We start from the raw sequence: 24037 nt of genomic DNA on the forward strand, positions 1-24037 counted from the left end.
TTGGAACTGGATATAGGCCACAAACTAAGCTTATCTAGAGCAGAGGTGGGTAGTAACGAATTACATTTACTTCGTTACATTTACTTGAGTAATTTTTTGGGGTAACTAATACTTTTCGGAGTATATTTAAAGATGGGTACTTTATACTCTTACTTGAGTAAATTTTTGGGGGAAAATCTGTACTTTTACTTCGTTACTGTGGGCGACGCTCCTCTCGTTACTTTATCTTAATGCAATAAATGTTATAAATGCTTCAGTTTATTCCAAACGAGCCGTCTACTTTTCCCTGGCCAATGAGCGATGCCCATTCGCGAATGATTCATTCTTTTGAGTCAATTCTGTTCAAAGGCTTGATCAAACCAATTGGCAAACGAGTGAATTGGTTCATGCGTAGCGTTGAAAACGTGGCTATGGAACTGCACTGAATTGAAAGCAAATCTGCAAAGGCTATTGCTTGCGATGGAGATCCTTATTAGATGAACACCGCGTGTGCTGTCTACTGTTTAACAGGTAATAACTTGGGCTACATTCGATTACAGTACACGATACCACTGCGACATTAGTTTGTTGTACGTGTGTGGCTTATAACAGAGGGGAGTCAAGAGATAGATGTGTTTTTACAGCACTGCGCATTATAACAAATCACACATGATTCTTTTGAACTTATTAAAGCATTGGCCAATCAGAGGCGTTCAGATGAGTCATCGCTAAAATGCCGGTGCTTCCTTCACTCGCTCACTGACTGAATACCTCTTTCTGGCGAATGCTCTCCTCAGAAACAACAAAGTGCAGATGTGTGTACAAATCTTTAATTAAGATATTGATTTCACAGTGTTAACAGTTTCAGTGATTTTAATGGGAGTTTCTGAGAGTGATTGAACTCTAGACTGTCAGTGAAAATGATCTTTAATAATATAAATGTTATTTGCTCTCTTTCTGAACAATGAAAGATTAGTAGCAATATTTATATCACATTAACTTTCAATGTTAAATTCACATTTAATATAAAGTCATTCGTATTAAAAATATGTTATGGCATGACACCTATATCTGTTACTTAAGTAAACAGACAGGGTTTTATAATAAATTACATAAATTTGTGTAAAGGCTGATGAAATATATACATTTATACACACACACATACATTACATACATTTTATCTATATATCTAAATAAAAATAGGCTCAGTATATATGACCCAAAGTAACTAGTAACTAACTACTTGAGTAGATTTTTTCCCCGATACTCTTTTACTCTTACTCAAGTAACTATTCAAGACTAGTACTTTTACTTTTACTTGAGTAAATATTTCTAGAAGTACTTTTACTTTTACTTGAGTACAGTTTTTGGGTACTCTACCCACCTCTGATCTAGAGTCACTTATTTTATCATTTCCACCCTTGATCATCCTGTTGTGTTTACCTTAGAAAATACACCCTGAATATGCACACCATGTGCTAGTTGAGATTTCAGCTACAATAGTGACAACTGTCATAATGATGATTGTCCGACTTCTCTTGAACCGCTGACACATCACAACTCACTCAGCAACACAAATAGCACTGTGGCCAGTCCTCCACCATTCCCCATCTCATGAGAGATGACATCACAGAGATTAGCTGTAGCTGTCTGATTCCTGGTACAAACATTTCAAACACAAACACTCGCACCAGTGGCAGAGCTTTGCACTATCAATAGGGGCTTTGAGCGTGCAGTGAAACCGTTCCCTTGTTCCCCTATGGTGTGATGATACATTGTAAGAGCCGTGAATGGAACTGTCCAGTCATATTGCTGCCATAATTCAAAGAGGGTAACAGCCCTGAAACTCCTTAAGTTAACAGAAATCAGTTATCTGAGTTAGCACAGAGATTTTAGAAGCTGAGTAGTGACAACCTGTTGCAATCTCCTGTCTCTTAGGAGAGTCAGGAGAAGCGTTCTTCTTCCACAGGCTTCAAAATGAGGTAAGAACTCTCTATATTTTCTTAGTTTGCCATCCTGCTGTTCCAAGCTCCAATCTTTTCCCCTCTTCCAGCTTTGTAATTTACTTTAATGAAAGAATGTGCAGTTATAGTGGTGATTGATTTAGTCTGATGCAGAACATTTACACAATAATGTGCTCTATTACCTGCTTAATGAATTGCCTCTGTCCCGTTTGTACTGTCATAGAATGGAGATCGCATCCTGTCTAACTACCCCACAAACTAATAACCTTATTTAACATTGCAGTTGTCACACACATATGATTATCATGAACAATTTGCGGCCTAAATAAATGTATGAATTTGGATCCCCCAAAGATCCAATCTAATCCAGTAAACTCGTTGTCCCGTGTGTTTCTCATATCAAGAGTATTGCGTATACTTTACAGTAATTTTGTTATCTTGCCTGAAAGACCACAGTGATACACCATTGGGTGCAAAGCAAAAAAATATAGTCTTATAATTTTATACATTTTGAGCAGACAATAACAAAGTATCTTTCTCTGTTGATCTCTGAACAATTGTGTTGATTAAAATTAATTTCAGCTGTTGTTATTGATAAATGTATTGAGCTAGACTAAAGAGTTTTTTAAGAGCAATGCCATGTCAGTATTTAATAGATGTATAAAAATTATCAATATAGAAAAAGATTAACAATGTTTGTGGAGCATTTTTAAAAATATAGGTGTCTAAAATCTTCTTTCCTTACAACATTACAAAATATATAATACTTCTATCTATTTTAAAAGGACATTATTAAACACATTAAACACAATATATATATATATATATATATATATATATATATATATATATATATATATATATATATATATTATTACTATTATATTATTATTATTACTTTAGTATATAGAAATAGTTGAGTGATGTGAAAGTGACGTGTGTTCAAGTATGGTGTCCCATACTCGGAATTTGTGCTCTGCTTTTAACCCATCCAAGTGATATCTCTGAATGCTTGAGACTTTAAAATCAATCAGACATTATTTTTTGGGAGGAGAGGAGATGAATTTACGTGTTGTAAATCCCATAGCTCAGATTCAGCGCGAAAGTAACATGGTGGCACCCCTCAACTGGTATAGATCAACTAACACGGTCATTATAAAAGTGTTTAAACTACCAAATACATTTACTTGCGCATATAATATCATAATAAATCATAGTGAGTATGTTTATTAATATTAATGATAAAAAAAGGAAAACAATATAAAAGCTATCCATGTATCACACAGTCCTGTGTCACATGACAAGCATTACACGTCACCATGAAAACAAAAAGGCTATACATTCGTTACAAAAAAACGGTCGCCTAAAACAAACTCACCCTGGGGGCTCAGCTAGGATATTTTAAACTCACACGTGAAAGGGTTTAATATAAATGAATGCACTTTCATATAGCACAGCTGTTTTCACTAGCAAGCATAAAGTTAATAAAATAAGTTACTTGTATTGTTTAGTTGCGGAAAAGGTTTGTGGCCCGTGACATTGCGTGATATCCAGCCATTTCCTCACTTTCATGCCATTTGACCCTGACCTTTCCTTTCTTTTATCATTGCATGTACCGTCAGATTGCAAAAAAATCAATGTCTGTCACACTTTCTGGGATCAGAAGACATTAGATCTCCATGTTTTTGATGACTTGTCTGTCACTTTGCATTTGGGCCATTGGCTCTGGAGCCGGTCAGGAGACAGGGGAGGAGCCCCTCATTAACAGATTTCCCCCTCATATAAATACCAAAATGCTGCAACCAGCCAAGTGATATTAAATCCATATTTCATGCATTTTGCATATGGGGCCAATTATCAGTGACCGGAAAAAATCTGAACTTGAGGTATTTATACATATTTAGCAGACAGAACACTGAAATGCAGCTAAATGATTTGAAGGGGTGTCTGCATTAAGTAAATGGTTATGGGAACAAATATTTATTGTGTTTAAATTAGCTTACCAACAGCGAAAATAATGACAAATGCCGATGTGTAACTAATAAAATGTTATTTCTTCTTATTATTATTATTATTATTACAAAAGCACTATACAATTCATAAATTATTCTTGTATTTGTATACTGTGGTGAAATAATGTTCATTGTTTTTGTAGATGAAGTGAAAATGTCTCTGAGGGGCCATCAAGAGCCTCCTAAACTGGAGCGACTGGAGTCAGTCATGAGCCAGTTCTCTGGCAACTTGGACCAAGATGACCTACAAGACGACCCAGAGGAGCTGGATTTAAGTGGCAATACTGACCTCTGTGGAGGTATCCTCGCTTTCATCAGTGACCTCACAGGACAGCTGACCTCACAGTATACTGCTGTAGATGCTGTATGTCAGAAGGAAAGTGAATCAGATGGCTGTATATTGGACTTTGAGATGCTGGAGCAGTGTAGTGCAACAGAAACCCACAGCCGATACTTCAACTCTTTTCTACAAGTCACTGCTAGATAAAAATATAAAACATTATTTTATTTAATTCATGGTAAATATAAATGTATCCAATGACTATAAATTAAAATTTGACTCAAACAGCACCTAAGTGAATTTAGCCTAAATATGTAATCCTGTTACTTGAATTCCATTGTTTATTTAATGCTAGATAAATCCAAGTTTTGTATATACTGTATTTAAACATCACAGATTTTGGTAACAGTGTTGCAAAAATTGCAAACCTCATATAAAATAAATAGAAAATCCAGGTCATATAATATTTATTTTGACCTCCTGGGGTTGACGATCAATTTTTTGTCCTGAATGTTAATCTCCTCACTGACCATATGTTGAAAAAGATTCAAGCTCTGTTTTGTACCCTGTTCACAGAAAGTGCAACTTATACTCACTGCTAAAGCAATGCATTCATTAATATTACCAGGTGCAAACATGTTAATTTCATCAGGTTAAAGAACATCATTATCTGATGCAGAGCAGATTTAGCTTTGAGAAACTCTGGCGCACACACACCATATACACCTCCGGCTGGAGTCTTCAATCGCTATCCTGCTGACAATCAAATGGAGCCTCTCCATGACATTACTGCTCAACTTCAAAAGATAAAAAACAAACAAACTATTTCTAAAGTAGCTGTACTTTAGATTGCTAAGATGTTATCAGCCATTTAAAAATACAAGGCCAGCGTGAGTCTGAATGATTACCACACCATCAAGGTGTGTGTCAGTGTTTTCTCACTGATCTCCCTTGAGATATGATCAATAATATTTCTATATTATGATTGTTTTCAGAACCAAAGAACATATCCTTCCAAGCAATATACAGCTTTCTTCCATTCAAGTCCCTGGATGGTGTTATATTTCTTGAAGAAGTGCCAATCCAAGTACAGGTGACGGAGGTGGAGCGATTCACATCTACAAGGGTAAAAAAAAAGAAATGGGATCACAAATGAATCAATTGCACATTTCTTTAACACTTAAGATGTTCTTAAACAATTTTTAGAACTATAATGCTATTTTAATAAAAGGATAATATGATAAAAACAATAGTATGAAGTATTTTAATGTTTTATGTATACATATGTAACATGTATCATGATTAGATATCTGTACAAATATATTCAATCAGTTTTGTTTCTTGAAATGATTCTCTCAAAGGTGCTGAATCCCAACCTGTATACGATAGAGTTGAGCCATGGAGATTTCAAGTGGAAAATCAAGCGTCGTTTTAAGCATTTCCAGGCACTTCATCAGGAGCTGCTCAAATTCAGGGCCCTCTTAAAAATACCCCTGCCAAGCCGAATGTAAGATGTGCTTTACTAATTTCATCTCTATATGCATACATTCTCTCACAAACACGCCACAAGCCTTGAAAACACAATCCGCCCAATAGCTTTTTATGCCGCTGAGTGTTTTCATTTTTCAGTTGGGTGTACTCAATTTGTCCCAGATGTATTCTTGTTAGCACCCCTGAGCCCTACGCAAAACCCTTTTCTCAGCCTCACTGCACTGTTACCTCTCAGTTAATCAAATCAGAGGTGCTTTCATGGACACACAACCCAAATCTTGTCAAATATTGACAGTCAGGTTTCCTCTTTTTGACAGTCACTCAGTCAAAAGGAGGTCATTTAAAGGCCGTAAACTGTTTCATGGAGAACACATCCCAACGTTACCACGAAGACCCGATGCCCTCGTCAAGGAGGAACAGCTCATTAGCAGAAAAGTTACACTGTTTATTTTCAGTTCAGTCAATATTGCTATACTGCTCATATATAAATGTAAAATACCATATAGAGTAAAAGTTGACTTCAAAAAGATTGCTTAATTTAGTTTATGCTATAATTGCTGTATTTGTATTTAAACATGCTTATTTCAGTGTTTCAATCTTTGTTTTGTTCTTACAGCTGCAACTTGAGGACTATCTGAGGAATATATTGAAAAGGCATTTATACAGGACACATCCTGCAACTGTAAGTCACAACTGTGTGGAAAGTACTGTTGCAGTACCATGTGATGGTAATATAATGGAATAATCAAACAGCATCAAAAAATAGTGTTATCATTATGCTACCATGCCCAAAATAGCATGGTCCTTTCTGTTGGTGCATAATGAGGACATAATGACTGTATAACCAATTTTTATTCACAATATTTTTCTAATATAATCTATCTGTGCAGTGCTATTGTCTGGGAATCGCTCTAGTGTTAAAAAAAAAAAAAAATTCAGTTACCATTGTGTCACATGATGGCAGAATGAAGGTTCTGGAAGAAACTCTACCTGCTGTGTCTCCACTCATTAAAACCATCTCTTTTGTAGAGAAAGCCTCTGAGAGGTGATTCCACACTTAGCTTAGTGCTTCACAGGCTAATTCTCTGACAGTCACATAATTAGCATTCGTTTGCAGGGCTAATTAAAGACTACCTGTACCCGGAAACATTCGCCCCGTGCCTCAGTTTTCACCTCACACTTTCCTGGCTAATTATTAAGGTAGAACTGGACTGTACAAAGCAGATGCCAATAATTACTTCATTTTAGTCACCATAACTAAAATGTTTAAAAGATATATTAAATTATGATATTTTGTAAGTAACTGGTGTGTGGCTCATATACGTACATTTCCCACAATGCTGGATTGAGACTTACTGATGCAAACTGAATTTTATTTCAGCTTGAATTTCTGGAAGTGAGTCAGATCTCATTTATTCAGGATCTCGGACCAAAAGGAATGTAAGAATGTACATATAGTAAAGTGAAATATATAAAAAAATGCCTTGATTTGTGTTTGTACATTTATATGTTTATTTGCCTTGACAAAAGTGAAGGTCTGATCTTAAAGAAATCAGGAGGAAACACATTCCCTGTGTGTTACTGGTGCGGATCCAACAGTGTCTGTTACCGGTGGTCCAAAAGGTGAGAACTGTTTTACATGTTACACTTAGGAAATCATAATAATGTGTCACCTTTCTACACGATTTGTGGACATAATATCTTTCTGAGAAAAACAGCTTAATCAGTAGTGCGTGATCTTCATCTCATGGTTTCACAAGTAAGAACACCAAGCCCTGAAATGAATATTGGTGAATAACAGATGCTGATGTTGAACTACCTTCATCTGTGCGGATAGGAGTGTTATTGTTTTTTCTTTGACAAGCAGCTACAGTAACATAACACTTACACAATTGAATTTTTCTCCTCGGATTGCGACCTTGCTGAGCCTTTGGGTCATGGCATGTCTTCTTTTTCGGTTGTTTACTTATTTAGGTTATTATGATGTTTTCCCAAAGCTGATAGAATGGCTCTCCCCCTTGTTCCAGCTCTCATGTGGTGACTGCTTCATCTTTCAGATGGCTGGTGGTAAAAGACTCCTTTGTTCTCTACATGAGGCCAGAGGATGGCCAAGTAGGCACCGTGATTCTGTACGATAAGGGATTTCACATCAAAATAGGGACCCGGGAGACCGGAGTCAGGCATGGAGTCACGATTGAGAATCTTTGCAGGCAGGTTGAGAAAAATGTGTTTTATATTTCAGCTATTTCATCATGCAATTATCGTTATTCAACATGCTTTCAAAAGCTTCATATGTGTATTTTCAGTATTCTCTAAGTCTTGTCTTAATAAAGATAATAGTAAGTTCAATAAATTGGTCTTGTTTAAGAAGGATGTTTAGATTTTTACTGGAAAACGAGACAAAAGTGAATTTTTTGTTTTGTTTTGTAATGACAAAAACAAGTATGAATCAACATTTTTGTTTTTGGACAGGGCGCTTACTATCAAGTGCTCCACGTATAGGCAGGCTCGTTGGTGGGGGCACTCAATAGATGAGTTTTCTCAAATGTTTGGACAGGACTTTCTGAGGGAAAACCGCCATGGGTCTTTCACACCTGTTAGAGAAAACACTTCATCTAAATGGTAAGAAAACTTGCTGTCACATTAATTATTTAAATATATTGGGATAACCCAATTAAAACTATAGAAGACATAATTCTTTCTTTCTAAATATATTTAAATAGTACAATATTTTCAGTTTAAAATATTATAGGAATCTTCAATTCAATTCAGCTAGTCCTCATTCTTTGTTCTTTTTGTGCCGACATGTGAGCAACACTTACTAGAACGTCTTCTCTTAAATCTCTGTAAAGTACCCTGACACAGTTCTTAAATGAAATTCCCTGTGCTCCTTTTGAAGGTTTGTCAACGCAGCTGGATACTTTGATGCCATAGCTGATGCCCTGGAAGGAGCAAAGGAGGAAATCTTCATCACAGCCTGGTGGTACAGATTAACATCAGCTTCAATTACTCCCCATGTACCTCGCTTTTACAACTCTGTGAGCGCTTATGGCGCACATTTTAATGTACCATCTTTTGTACCATTGCGACGGCAGTTTGATTTTCTCAAAGTTGGACTGAGATGTTTTATAAAAGGAGAATAATACATGACTGGTTTTGTAGTTCAGTGGTTTCATTGGCTTTTTAGCAATACATACTGACCCAAACAATTATGCATTTTTAAAGAAGTAGTTCATCAAAAACAGACATACACATTTCATATCATTATTTACTGACCCTGTTGTTCTAAACCATATGACTTTCTTTCTGTGGAGGAGAATTTTGAAAAGAGTTGCCAGGATGTTCTTTAAAAATGTATCTTTTGTGCTTGCTAGAATAAACAAAGCCATACATGTTTGGAACAACATAAGGCTGAATAAATTGTGACAAAAATCCAATTTTGGGTGAACTATCGCTTTAATATAACAGAAATAATGAATGAAAGTTGTATAGATGTTGTCAAAGCATTGATTGGTTTTGATATGGCCCTCAGGTTAAGCCCAGAAATCTTCCTCAAACGGCCGGTAGTAGATGGGAACATGTGGAGATTAGACCATGTCCTCAAGCGGAAAGCAGTGAGTCTGAACACCTGCTCAAATCTGGACTTCAGACAGTTTCATTTTTCTTCTCGCACATCCATATACAATGTTGCACCTTGCAGTTTACCCAGGTCTCTATAGTTTTTCCAGTCCAAAAGTAGTTTAACAATATTTTGTCTTTTGTCAACTCAGCAACAAGGAGTGAAGATATTTGTCCTGCTCTACAAAGAAGTTGAGGTAGTGATGGGTCTCAACAGCGAGTACACAAAGAAGACCCTGGCGGGACTTCACTCTAACATCAGTGTGAGTTGATCACTATGTCAAACATTGTCAAAAGCAGAATCTTGACAGTATTACAGAGGGGACCCATCTCTCCGAATCAGCTTCCCATTCTTACGTCTACTCACATCTCTCCAATAACCAAGGTTCAATCAAAACAAATCATAGAAAGCACGAGAGTACCCAGCATGCCCACTACCTCCGGACACAGGAAAAGCATGTTACTTAGATCATGTTTGGACATTGCCATAATTCTCTGTAGTAGAATAAGGGGGATCGCTGTGTTGGGAACCCTACGGATTGTGTCTGGAGATGGTCAGGTTCTTCCTTGCCGATTGTCTCCATAAGAGCCTGAGGTGGCAAGTCTTTCTCCCCTGGTGCCACAGAGCTTCTGTGGCACCATAACGCTGTTGTATTCATCACCGTAGCACCCCAGGCCGGTGCGTGATTGACGTGCCGTCACATTATCTTATTGGAGCGCTGGTTGAGTCAAGGCAGAGGAGTGACACTAAGAAGTGGCTTGGGATCCACACCCCAAGGATGTGTGCGGCGAAGCAGCTGGGTGGAGGTATTCCTGGGCCCTGCTGGTGTAGAAACATCTGCCAGGGGCGGCGTCCTCCGGAGGCTTCGCCAAAGCTGGTGGAGACGCAGCTGTTTCGCACAAAGGTTGACACCATCTACATTGTAGTGATATTTTGGGCTTAGAGTCGGCTGGATTTCTTTAGCTGATATTTGGGAAATTTGGTCAATTGACAAAAAAAGTTTTATTAAATTGAGTCTTGAGAAATGTATGTGTTTGAAGGACTGATTACATCGTAGATCTAAAGAACTTCCAGGCTGTCCTCATATATGTTCTGTTTGTATTTTGCATATTTTGACACATAATACTTCATGTGGGTATTTTATGTACCATTCAAAGGTTTGTGGACGGTATGATTTTTTTTTATGTATTTGAAAGAATTCTCTTTTGCTCACCTAGTCTGCATATATTTGATCAAAAATGCATTTAAAAACATAATATTGTGTAAATATTTGTCATTTTTACAATTTAAAAGTGCTATTTTCTATTTAAACATATTTGTTATTATTATTATTTAATTACATTTATTATATGTAATTTATTCCTGTGATGAAAAGCTACATTTAAGCAGCCATTAATCCAGTCACATGATCCTTCAGAAATTCTAATATATGCTTAATTTGTGCTTCTTCTTATTATCAACATTGAAAACCGTTGCTGCGCAATATGTGGAAGCCGTGATGCATTTTTTTTCATGATTTTTTGATGAATAGAAAGATAAAAAGTGCAGCATTTATTTGAAATCTTTTTCTTTTTTAAAAAAAAAAAAACATTGTAAATGTCTTTACTGTTACTTTTGATTAATTCAATGCATCCTCACTAAATAAAGCATTAATTTTGTGCAGGAACAAATATAGAAGAAATAGTACAACAACTGTAACATTTGTAATATTCTGAACGTAACTTTATTCTTCATTGTTCTTCAGTGAAGAATTGCCCAGCATCTTATTAAGAAAAGGAACCTGACAAGTTGCCCACCTCTATTGATTGACAGGTCATCCGACACCCTGATCACATGCCTTCCACAGCATTGCTCTGGGCTCACCATGAGAAGCTGGTAGTGATTGATCAGTCACTTGCCTTTCTGGGAGGGATTGACCTGGCCTATGGAAGATGGGACGATTCCCAACACCGACTGACTGATGTGGGAAGTGTGAGAAGAAGCCCTCAGCACAGTCCTGCTCTATCCCCCAGCCTCACTCATGTAAGACAACCACATCAGGAAGATTTTTTATTTATACTATTTTTTTATTTTTCAAAGGTTTTTTGAAGTGTCTTTTGCTGATCATGTCTGCGTTTATTTAATAAAAAATACGGTAAAAATGGATATATTATCAAATAATATTACAAATTAAAATAGCATTTCTGTTTTAATGAATAATTTTAATACATTTATAATGTTTATAATTTCTTAGGGATTTATCAGAGAGAGGGCAAATCAGAAATGGGTGATATCTCTTCTGCTCAGAGGCGTAAGTGAATTGGACAGGAATAAACTTCTTGTAAATGTGACCCATTGAGAGTGATAGCCCACAGTGGCCCCTCAATGTTTGTCAACAGGCCATGCATATTGCCAGCTGGGTGTTTCTGATATCTGTCAAAGACCTCAATGGGGGAAGTCGACATGCACCTGACAGATGCTAAAGCCTCCTCTGAACATGTGTACCGATGCGCCAATCAGTACTGAAAGTAACATCTTTTATTTAGATTACATTAAAATGTAATGTTAATTCATCTGTAGGACCGCTGCATATTTATTTGTGCGCTATGTTATGAAGTAATTGTATTGATCTGTGAAAGCATTGACAGCAAACCTAACCTAAAATTGGAGTGATTTATATTTTGTAGCCGTTCTAACAATGGTGCGCATGGTCCAGACTGCATTTCTCTTGTATGCTTACTGGGATTGATTTTGTGGCGGGTGATTCAGGGCCTCTGCCTTCTTATTCTTTTCTTTTTCCAACGAGCAAACGTAAAATTGCAATTACGGAGCATCTGGGGCACCCTTGAAGGGCCTGCGGTTGATAATTCCAGTCCTTCTCGCTGGGCCTTTCCTTCCCCCCTGAGAGCTGCATTAAACATAAAGGCCCTGCATGGATGAGTGAGTCAACAAATGACTGGGGCCACTAAATGGGAGCTTGATTTCGTCTTAACGCCACCTCTCCCGGCCTGCTGCCTACCTGCCTGCCATTGTGTCATTAAATATGGGTCTGAGCTTTTAAATAAACATGATTTGAACCCAGATGAAGGCACTTATTGCATTTACTAAGGGGCTTCTCTTAGCATGCTTGAGTGACTGTATCTATCAATGCAGGGCTCCTCAACTGTAAAATCTTTGCTAATATACATGAAACTGTTACAGCTGTTGGTCTAACCTTTCAAAACGTCTCTTAAGGAGCACAGTGATATTTGCACTTAATAAAATTATGCCCACCAGGAGAATAGTGCTCTGACATTTGCCATTTGTCAAGTCGAGGGCACTATGATCCCCCATGAGCCATTAACTCGAGCACATCAGAGGGCATTTTACCCTCGTTCAGACTCGGCGCAGCAGACTGGAGACACTTACACTATCGTTTAAGTCATAGCTTCGCTGGGCTGATGCCGCATGGGTGGCCATTACCGCGCCTTACATACTGCATGCTGACAGCTAGCCTGATGTGTCAGCCATATAGATAGCATGGAACCTTTTTCATTGTTTAATAGTTCAGAGTGGGTGTGTGGGAAAGATGTTCTTGGTATTTTGGCCCTGGATTGTGCACCAGTGAGAGTTTGGACTATTTCAAAAAAAAAGAAAAAAAGATTACTAGACAGTGTGGACCGAATCAAGGCAGATGCAATACATGTCAGGTGTTAAAAATAGCATACCAAAACATTGTGTTCCCACATTGGAAAAAATGGGAAAAAAAATAAAATAAAATTGTAAATAAATAATATATAGGAATGGATAAATCATATAAATTAATAGCCATGTCATGTGTATCTAAAGTTAAATAAACGGTTTGGGTAAAGTTAAGAGATAGTTCGCCACAAAATAAAAATTCACAAAATTCACTAAAGAAAATATTTTCAAGAATGATGTTAACAAAACAGTTTTAGTGGCCATTGACTTCCATTATATGGACAGAAACGCTGAGGCATTTCTCAAAATATCATTTTTTGTATATATCTGTGTCATTTGTTTGGGACAAAATGATGTTGAGTAAATGATAATGAGATTTATATTTCTGAGGGAACTATCCCTTTAAGCTTTAAAATGTTTTAAACAAATGAATCTAATAGTGTTCATTTTTCAAATGAGTTTTGATCATCAGCAAAGTACATACTTTTAGTGCATACTAGAATTATTGCTATGCAGCCTCACAGCTTATTAAATAACAAAAGTGTTACATTACATATACAGTATGTGTTGATTTTTTTGTCCTGTAGCAGTCAGTTGCCATGGTGGAGGAGGGCGAGGAGATGAAGTTCAACGTGGTGGTTGAAGAAATTCAGACTGGAGAAGGAGCAGCAGGGAAAGCAGGAGATTCAGGCTCAGTGGAGGATTCAAGAGAGATCTTTGTGAGTTTAGCTTTGCCTTTAGTGGAGGAACAGGGAGAAAACAACCTCAACCTGCCCACAGGAAGACTGCTGAGAACCCCCTCAGAGAAAAGTCACCACAGCTCTGATGGAACAGAGTCCAGTAAGAGGAATTTAACAAAATAATTGTGACATCAAACTCCAGGTTATGGAGATAGTTTTACAGTGTGAAACTTACATATTCTTGATCATTTTGTTGTCATTTAGCAGATGCTTTTTTGAAACTTTTCAAAACTTGTCTTGAGAAACGTTTCTCTTTGGTGCTAATAGCAGTGCAAAAAAATTATGTTTTTTACCTTTGAGTGCTCAAATACAATTAATTGTCCACTGTCCAGTATAGAATTTGACATGACTATAACAAGTGTTTTGCGGTTACATGACAAAGGCTGTGTTTGTGTGTGTTCTGTGTGTAGAACATTACAGTAGGAATAGTCTTAATTCCAGGACACCATTCACTCTGGAATATTACACCAAGAGCTTGTCTCTGCATTCCAGCGATTCATACTCTCTGGGCCTGCATCACTCTCTCCCCCTGCCTTACGGTTAGTACTCGCATACAACCAAACACATGCATATAATGACACTTCAATTCAGTGTATATACGATACATTTATGCACACACAACTAAACCTTGTTCACTGAAGCTGACATGACAGCTATGAGAACTAATTCATCTTTATAAGCTAATATACAATATATATGAATTGTTATATCATAACAGCTTCTCAATGCATTTTTTTCGGTTGATCTATTTTAGAGACAAGTTCACTAAGAAGTTACATAGGCAGTACTGAACTCTGTGGAGAGACTCGTTTCTGGCATGGCAAAGACTACTGCAACTTCATCCTGAAAGATTGGGTCAAACTCAACAAACCTTTTGATGGTACGAAACAGTTTAATTAAACCCCAGAAAAAGCACATCTGCAATAATGACAACCAACAGCCACAGCATTTTTTTGAAACAGTAACACATTAGGCCTTAAGACAAAAACAAACTAGCAAACAAGAAAGACAAAAATGACAACTAGACTACACATTCTTTGATATACCAAATGAAGCAATCCCTCCAGCACAGAAATGAGGTAAAGAAGACGGAGAAGTTGTTTCCAACAATCCCATTTTGTAGTCGGTATGGAGTTATTTCCCCAGCTCAATTCTCTTGCCAGAGGGAGATAACTTCATTTTTGCATCTCTGCTTTGTGAGTGTGAAGTCCTGGTTTTGCACATAGTGCCAACTGGGTAGGACACAGCAGGAGAATGGAGGAGTCTGATAGATGAATGTAGTGAAATACTCTTAAGATGCTTGTGCATCGTCAAAGACGTTGAAAGAGAAAGACCACACTGTGATGGCTTCAAAAGGCCTGTCTATCATCTCTGTATAATGGTTCGGCTAATGTTTTTATGATTTATAGTTGTTTATTTTTCTCTGCTTTAGATTTCATTGACAGGTATAAGACCCCACGGATGCCCTGGCATGATATTGGGGTGCTGGTTCATGGGAAGGCTGCAAGAGATATTGCACGGCATTTCATTCAGAGGTGGAACTTTACAAAGGTAAAACTCAGTGTTCCTCCTCCTCCTTCTCATCTGGGGGAGTTTCACATTTGAAAGTATTATAATAGAGCATTGCAACGGGAACTGGGTATATTGTATTGTTTGTTAAGCAGTATAAGCATATCTTTATGAATGCCCAGAAAAATGAACTTTTTTAAATTGCTAGAAGGTGCACAAATACCACCTCCATTCAGAAGTCTAATTGTAAGAACTAAAGATCAGAGAGCATGCAAGAAGCCAAGGTTTCCACCCTCTTGAGTCTTTTTGAAAAACCATCTTTATTAGCTTGAGCTTAGCACCCCCTGCAGTTGCTCATTGTGTCCTGTTCTGAATGCTGTCAGCATTCAATGGCCGCCCGCACTCTCAGCCCCCTTTTAGAGCAATTAGAGGCCTTTTTACTTTGATTGTTCAGTAATTGAATTGGTTTGAGGCCTGTATGATTTCCTTTGGATTATGCCAGTCATATTTCAGACTTGGCTACCGATCAGACACTCTGCTGGTGAATAATTAAAGGAGAGGAAGCCAGGTGTGTGTGCGGCAGAGGAGGACAAACAAAAGCCAGTTGAATGCCTCTGATGAGGTGTTTAGTGGAAATGAGAATTTACGGCTCAAAGACAGACAAGTCTCATTTATATCTTTTGCTGCTGATTAGGGAACGCAGCTCATCACAAAGAAAGTATTGTAAAGTGGGACCAATCCTGTCTGTGATTTGTGTGGAAGGCTTTATGAGATGTATTAGATGACTTTTCATATATATAGGTAGTGTATATAAATGCACTTTCATTCAAAAGTTTGCCATTTATTATGCAAGGCTGATTTATTTAATCAAAAATGCAGTCAAAACATAAATATTGTAAAAAATGATTGCGGTTTGAAATAAATGTTGTCTGTTTTAACTATTCAAAAATGTAGTTCATTCTTGTGATGGCAAAGCTGAATTTTCAGTAGCCATTACTCCACTCTTTAATGTCACATTATTGTTTAGAAATAATTGTTATGGTTTGATTTGGTGCTCAAAAATATTTGTGACCACGAAAGGGTCAGTTTTTTTAAATTGAGATTTAAACATCATCTTAAAGCTGACTAAATAAGATAATTGATGTATGGTTTGTTAGGACAGGACGATATTTGGCTGATACACAACTATTCGAACATCTGGAATCTGAGGATGCAAAAAAAATTGTAATATTGAGAAAATCGTGAGTTGTCCAGATTAAGTCCTGAGCGATGCTACTAATCAAAAAATAAGTTTTTATATATTTACGGTATAGGAAATTTACAAAATATCTTCATATAACATGATTTGTAGCCTACTTAATATCCCAATGATTTTTAGGTGTTGATGATCACTGTTTAAACGTAACACTTATGTTCTGTGCCTGTTATATGAAGAAAAAAACTGAGTTTTTTTTTTTTTTTTTTTTAGAACTGTGGTGATTCAGACATGTGATTCACTATCAAGGTCACTGGAGTTATGAGTATCTCTTGGGCAGCTGCCAACAGCCCGTGAGCAGAGTTAATGTTAGTTCTCCCTCATCAGGGCTCAATGGATTTTAATCAACACATTATGCCAGTTGTTAATTGCCTGAGAACCATCTGTTTATAACCACACGGCCCAGATTACCACTTACCCACAGTGTAAGCTGACATGGCGTACAGCTCGTTAATTTGCACCACGAGCACTTCCTTCATGATGGGTGAAAACATCAAGTAAAATAAAACTTCCAAAAAGAAACTCCAACTTAAGCAGACAAAAACATTTTTGTGTCTTTTGTTGTAGTGACATTGCTTTATATAGAAAAGAACAGACCAAAAAGTCTACATGAATCAAGAACAAAACTAATGTGACCAAATTTTGTGGAAAGCATTGAAAATGCTATTAAAAAATATAGTTTTTTTTCCATATGTAGATAATTGGTAGAGGGTGGCAACATCGTTTTCTTTATTTCTCAGGAAACAAAGCCCGTCTCATGTTCAAACGACCTTTGAACCATGTTCCCAGCCCAGTTGAAAAGAGTCTGAGTATAGTCTAGTTAGGACAATAGCCATTAAAAACCTACTTTCGGAAAACCTTCACACACACGGCCATCAATTTACTGTAATCAGCAGCACTGTCTAAGACTAAACAGAGGAACAGAGACTTTTATTCAGTCTCAAACAAGTGCTCTGTCTCTGGGGAGTGGAGGGATCAGGCAGGGGTTGATGGTCAGCCCAACAGGCTATCTGGATGTGGCACAGTAATTAGCGCTCTTTAGGGGTGTGATTTTGGAGTCAACATCGGGCGTTCTGTCTGATCCCAATCAACTCTTATTTTATTTGCTAGCTGGTGAAGAAGCGGTCGGGGGCGACATGCTACCCCTGCCTCATGCCCAAGTCTCTATCTGCACCCATGGTGCCAGCACAGTACAGCGGCAAATCAACACAGGCTAATGTTCAGGTGAGATATCACCACCAAACCACATGGGTTCCTGCTTTGAACTGCCAAAATTGCTGAAATTATCCATTTTATTTTCTAGAATAATTTCACAATCCAACTTTGCACTTATGTGTATTTAGAAATATGTTGTGTGATAATTAAAACCATCTATTTTGATTTCAACCTTTTTCCCTGAACAAACAAGGTTCTGAGGTCTGTGTGCCAGTGGTCTATTGGGACGAAGGTCCATGAGGAGTCGATTCATTTAGCCTACGTCTCAGCCATCCAGAACAGCAAACATTTCATCTACATAGAGGTAAAATATGTGTCCACAAATATACATCAGCTTCACAAATTGGAATAGGGCCCATAATGCCTGGTCTTCAGTGCAAAGTAAATTTTTTTTTTTTTTAGGGGCACATGAACCATGCATACATTTTATGAATTTTTATTAACCCAGTAATTCATCTAAAATCTATTCAATAATTTATCATATATCAGGGAAGATTTCTTATGTTTTATTAAAATTTCCTTTCAAATACTGAATGTCGCTTTATATAAATATGAAAGTAATATAAATGAACCAGCTCCTAAATAATTTTGAATTTCTGATAGTATGTTATATATCATATATTACAGCCCCAGAAACAATACTCAGGTAGACTGTGGCGTTTAAATTATGCTCAATTGGTACTAAGGGGCCCAAAGTGTGCCAAGAAAATATCCCCCACACCATTACACCACCACCAGCCTGAACCGTTGAGACAGGGCAGGATGGATCCATGCTTTCATGTTCTTTACGCCAAATTCTGACCCTACCATCTGAATGTTGAAGCAGAAATCGAGACTCATCAGATGAGGCAAAGTTTATTTGGAGTTCTACTTGTGCACAATACATTTCTTAATATTAAGCCTAAATGTGTTTTAATGTCACTATTGATAAGGATTGTATGATCTTTGATTATGCTTTAATTATCTTTAAATGCAAGATATTTAAAGTGTACTTGTAATAGTTTTACTTTAGCACAATCAAATATACTTTGATATATCTTTGGTTGGACTTCAGCACTACTTCAACACAATTTAAGTCCATTTAGTACAAAATTAGTTGTTCCAGTTTAGCAGACTTTAGTTAAGTGTACTAAAAGTGCAATTGCAGGGTTATTTTATTAAGTGCATAAATATGTAAATGTATTTGTAGTATACTTAGCATGAAATAAAAGTATTTCAAATACATTTGAGCCTGTTTATTTTTCACTAGGTTAAAGACGGCTTTAGTCTTACTTTCACTGTGCATCTCTCTTCCAGTCATGCTCTCTCCCTTCTTTCTTTTGTCTCCTTATCGCTCAGAACCAGTTCTTCATCAGTTGTGCTGACAAATCCATCCACAACAGCATTGGAGATGCACTGACGGAGAGGATCCTGCGGGCGTACAGGTGCATCATGACAATAGATTCACATGTATACAAACATGACACAAAAACATCACTAGTCACACCTAACTACATTTCATTTCGGCCACAGGGAGAAGAAAAAGTTTCGGGTCTATGTGGTGATGCCCTTGCTGCCAGGCTTTGAAGGTGACATCTCGTCAGGGGGGGGCCAAGCCATCAAAGCAATCATGCACTTTAATTACAGGTAATAGCCCTGCAAACATGTATCTTCAGTAATCACCAGATTGCCACAATTAAGGGTAAAAATTTAGCCTGAATGGCCGCTTGTAGTAAATTACATGCATGTAATGTGGAAACAACAGACCCTGCTCCTCACGGGCTACTGAGAGATCATTACAGCCCCAGCTTGGACCCTCAACACTAGCCTAGATACAGTAAGAGGAGCACTGAGGGTGCTGTGGTCACTGGGGTTCAGCGAGTGATATGATTGGTCAAGTGAAGAAAATTTAAGACATATGATTGGTGCAAGACAGGAAGCAGATGAAATGAAAGCCCTCTTTCTCCATTACAGGACAATGTGCCGAGGGGAGCGCTCCATTATTGAGAGGCTCAAATGTGTGAGTAAGTAGACTAGTATGTAGTAGTATAAACCTACTCTGTAGCCGTAACATTAAGATCATGTCCATTAAATATGAATTGCATGATTGTAATTCTCTATAATAGGACAAAGATGAAGAAAGTATGTGTGTATGTATTTGTGTTTGTCTGCAGTGGCAGATTGCTGGATCAAGTACATCTCTTTCTGCGGTCTGCGCACTCATGCTGACCTGGATGGGCGTCTGGTCACTGAACTCATTTACGTGCACAGCAAGCTCATGATCGTGGATGACTGCACTGTCATTATTGGTCAGACACTGTGCACACTGCCCACACATATATAATAAAGTAAAAACGTGTTGTTCTCTGGAAATTTCAGCGATTTTATTCTTTATCATTTCATTTGAAAGCATTAGTAGCAGTGTAATAACTGCACCATAAGTGGAGGCCTCCTGCTTGATATTCAGTTTAGTATTACTGGATAAAAATGTCAAATAAGACATCTTTGAAAAAAGAAATACTACATATTTAAATGTAAAATTAATAATAATTTTAACAATAATAATAATACAATTAATTTTTGTGTTAAATGTAATATTATTTAATGTATTTATTTATTTTAAATATCCTGTGATACTTACATACTGTGATGGCAAAGCAACCATTGCTTTAGTCTTTAGTGTCATAAGAACCTACAGAAATCATTTTGATATTTGATTTGGTATTTTATTATTATTTAATGCATCCTTGCTGAATTAACTGAATTATTGTTTATTTATAAAATCATGATTTCAGTGTATTTGAATGATTTTTTGATTAATCGTGACACTGCAGACTGGATTCAAAATTTTAAATTCATCATTGCCATCACAAGAACACAGTATTACTGAATTTCTGACCATACAAAGGTAGCCTTTAAGTACATAATACATTTTTAAAAACAACAACAATAATAAAAAAAAAAACTATTATTATTATTTTTGACCTGTACATAGTCCCTGGAAGGATGGGTAATGCATAATTGTAAGTAATTGCATTTAAATGTAAAACTTATTATTATATTAATATTCATTGTATTATTTGTATGTGTTATGTTTGTGCACACGATGATCTTGCAATTAATTGCGCGTTCTGTTGTTTGAAATCTTCGAGCTGTACAGCTGTTATTCGCCACTAGGGGACACTGCACTCACACAAAACACATCTAAGCGCGGACATGTGCAGAATACCAAACATCAACAGATGTTTATGAAAAGCGAAGTCACGCCTGTCTCCTCGATCATCACAAATGCATTATTAAAATCCCATTAACGTCGTTCAAATCATGTTTGTCTTTATCAATTCCAATTACCCCTTTATCCTTATGAATAGGCTTTGAAGAAGAAAACTGAGAAATCTCAGTGTTGTTCAGTGATATGTCCTTGAGGCTCTCAGTAGAGGTCAAACCCCAATGCAGACCCAGAACACGCTCCCCACAGGCATTAACCTTGATAGAAGGAAAAGGGAAAGTGTCTGATAGGTATCTGTGATCTGCTTAGGCTCTGCAAACATCAATGACAGGAGCATGCTGGGAAAGAGAGACAGTGAAATGGCTGTGGTTGTTGAAGACACAGGATTCCAGCCCTCTGTCATGGATGGAGAGAGTTATCAGGCTGGCAGCTTTGCTCTGTCTCTACGGGAGGAGTGCTTCAGGTCTGCTTTCCTGTTACACGTGAGCTACATGACAACAGCTTTTCCCTTTGCAGTGGGAGATTTTACAGTCCTGTGAAATACATCATTGATATTCATTGGGTGAATGCCACAAATGTCTGTTCTATTTTGACATATTTTTTATGAAATAACTGAAGCCTATTTTATGACTATGTTGACCAAAATGAAAAAAAAGAAAGAAAAAAAGTAATAAAATAGGCTTTATTTCTTCATATTATATTTTGACATTTTTCATTAAGATTAAGCCTGCATGTACTTTGACTTTTTATGGCATTGAGGCATTACTTCATAATTACGCAGCTAAATTGCCACCAAATTCAAATTTTCAACTTAATACTCTAAATACTGTTAAAACATAGATATTGAATACACTGTTTTTAATCAAATCAGTTTAAATGATCTATCACTCATTTTTTGCTTTATTTGAAAAACTCAAAAGTATATCTGTCCTAAAATACGGGTCTGAAAAATCTCTTACATGTTTCTCTTTTTTTCTTTTGATTTTTCAGGTTAAATATTGACTAAATGCATTATTTCTTGGTCAATTACGTTACAAAGTGTGTTATTTTGAATGTGAAAGCAATCTGTTTTTTTTTTTAGACTTGTACTTGGCTTGCTGGGAGACAATATAGACATCAGCGATCCCATAAGTGACCGATTCTACAAGGAAATCTGGATGGTGACTGCAGCCAAGAACGCCAGTGTATATGACAAGGTAAATAAATCACCCAGAAAAGGTAAGAGCCATCGGAAAAGAGCACAGCACTGACCTTCCTCACCGCACTCTCTAAATAGCCCTAGATTCATTCTCAGTATAGAACTTCCTTTTATCACTGATCTTAGAAATGTGATTAACTGGCTTAGTCAATAGAGCCGGATGTTTGCTTGTGCTCAGATTCTGCCTTTGTGTCATTGAAATGATTCTGCAGTCTAATATTAGATAAATTAATATTAGATAAATATGCTGCAGATCTGGTATATATACAGTGTATGTATATATATATATATATATATATATATATATATATGCTTAATTGGGAATAGTCACCATCACTAACTATCTGTGCAGGTCTTCAGATGTTTGCCCACTGATGCAGTCCTAAACTATAAGATTCTGAGAGACTACGTGTCACGTCCTTGCATGGCTATAGAAGACCCAGCACAGGCCTGCGCCGAACTAAAGAAGATACGAGGCTTTCTGGTCCAATTTCCCTTGTACTTTCTGTCTGGAGAGAACCTTTTCCCTTCCTTCAACTCTAAAGAGGGAATCATGCCCATCGAGCTGTGGACATAGACTCTGTGAACCTCTAATGGCTGTCCTTTCTTTTGATGCATGTCATCTAATGATACTATATGTGCTGTATGTAGCATGCAAAAACTACCTCTGCCTTTTCCCTCTGTCTGTTGTCCCTGTAGGTTTATAACTGAACTCTTAATCAAATATACCTGGACACTGCAGCTGTTGTAAATAATTAACTTTGTTCTTTGAGTAATTATTCTTTATCTGTCCTGACGATTAATCAATGGTAAAAATGCTTAAAATATACAATACAACCACTTTTGGTAGTATCACAGACACTTAATTTAAAAGCACGCAATAAATTGCTGCAATTTTCATTTTTACAAAATATATTAAGTACATTATTTCAATATATTATTTAAATTAATCTTAACTTACATATGTAGTTTTGTTATAATAATTAAACATCTGGAAACATCACGTAGACACATAACAGTTACATTCACTGTCTTGCCATAATGTAAGCATTGCAAGTGGTTGCATTTTATAAAGTGTGAGCCAGCAGTTTTATAATACAAGATAATTGTGGATCTAACAAACACATGTAATGAAGACAAGTTATGGTGGCACAAAAGACAAACAAGGAGAACGCTATGGCTCTGGTTAGGTGTCTCAAAGCATGTGAAATCCCTAACCATTACGTCTAGAATTCAGATTATTAGACTCTTATATTACATTACATAAACTTCCTGAGGACACTTTACAGCTGCTCTTTCAACAAAGATATTTCTCATTGACAAAACAATGCTCACTGAAAAATTTCCACCACAGTAGAGTGAGCATCAACATGATTGTAACCGACGTTAAATGTCTTTGAATAAGGAGGTTTGAACGGTTAGGGTTAAGTGATGCTTTAAGCAGCATAGACTCACCTACGTAAAGCTAACAGAGGATCAGGGCTTATACCGTATAAGAAGCAAATACAAAAGATTTAGCTGAATGATCCTTTCTTAAGAGGAAAATCTGAAAAAAATGAGCAAGCTGTTTTGCTTCAGATATCAATGAGGTCATCGCCGCTTTCATCACTTTCCACTGTCAGCTGGCGAGTCCACCACTTCTTGACTTCAGACCCTGAGGAGGCCTCATCACTCACAGGGTTCATCTTAAACACCATTGACTTCGCACTTGTGCGCCCTGCGGGACAAACACAGTTAACCAGCCACGCGAACAAGTCAATGAGCAGAATACTAAATATGTGGAAAAATAAACAATAAACATGTCTTTGTTCTTTTTCAAATCCATTCAAAGAAACATGGGAAGAAAGCACAGTATAATTATCATGCTAACATCCTTTAGCAACACTTAGCATGACATGTTGCTACTG

The 24037-nt window shown here is 37.0% G+C and overlaps 2 protein-coding genes across 5 annotated transcripts in view; one reads left to right on the top strand and one right to left on the bottom strand.

The window, feature by feature from the left end:
- Positions 1–1405: 1405 nt before the first annotated feature.
- On the top strand, positions 1406–22999 carry LOC132095305 (phospholipase D1-like). Of its 4 annotated transcripts, none has more exons than XR_009422430.1 (27): positions 1407–1961; positions 4099–4254; positions 5231–5361; positions 5597–5742; positions 6044–6161; positions 6343–6408; positions 7108–7166; positions 7257–7349; positions 7784–7936; positions 8199–8348; positions 8626–8709; positions 9259–9340; positions 9497–9607; positions 11158–11367; positions 13593–13845; positions 14156–14284; positions 14500–14625; positions 15178–15296; positions 17620–17733; positions 17918–18028; positions 19063–19148; positions 19237–19350; positions 19678–19727; positions 19878–20012; positions 21242–21414; positions 22014–22128; positions 22483–22619. XR_009422430.1 is itself a non-coding variant. In XM_059500156.1 (27 exons), the coding sequence occupies exons 2-27, from the start codon at positions 4110–4112 to the stop codon at positions 22705–22707; spliced, it is 3279 nt and encodes a 1092-aa protein (XP_059356139.1). In that variant the 5' UTR covers positions 1411–1961; positions 4099–4109; the 3' UTR covers positions 22708–22999. The 4 variants fall into 4 exon arrangements, 3 of the variants coding, with proteins under 3 accessions (XP_059356141.1, XP_059356139.1, XP_059356140.1); XM_059500156.1 differs by having other exon boundaries at positions 1411–1961; positions 21242–21395; positions 22483–22999; XM_059500157.1 differs by having other exon boundaries at positions 1411–1961; positions 5231–5328; positions 21242–21395; positions 22483–22999.
- The window catches only part of LOC132095307 (sodium leak channel NALCN-like), a 114970-nt gene continuing 113904 nt past the window's right edge, over positions 22972–24037 (bottom strand). Inside the window, 1 exon segment of the mRNA XM_059500159.1 lies at positions 22972–23847. Within this exon segment, the coding sequence (XP_059356142.1) occupies positions 23705–23847 (143 nt within the window). The 3' untranslated portion in view covers positions 22972–23704.

This window comes from Carassius carassius, chromosome 19 (assembly GCF_963082965.1).
Source record: "Carassius carassius chromosome 19, fCarCar2.1, whole genome shotgun sequence".
Taxonomy (NCBI): Eukaryota; Metazoa; Chordata; class Actinopteri; order Cypriniformes; family Cyprinidae; genus Carassius; species Carassius carassius.

What these genes read in the sequence shown, in the direction of transcription:
- LOC132095305 (XM_059500156.1), top strand. Translation starts at nt 4,110, where the DNA reads ATGTCTCTGAGGGGCCATCAAGAGCCTCCTAAACTGGAGCGACTGGAG. An exon ending in ATCTTCATCACAGCCTGGTG is followed by an intron (nt 8,710 to 9,258) that starts GTACAGATTAAC and finishes TATGGCCCTCAG; the next exon opens with GTTAAGCCCAGAAATCTTCC. An exon ending in ATGTCCTCAAGCGGAAAGCA is followed by an intron (nt 9,341 to 9,496) that starts GTGAGTCTGAAC and finishes TTGTCAACTCAG; the next exon opens with CAACAAGGAGTGAAGATATT.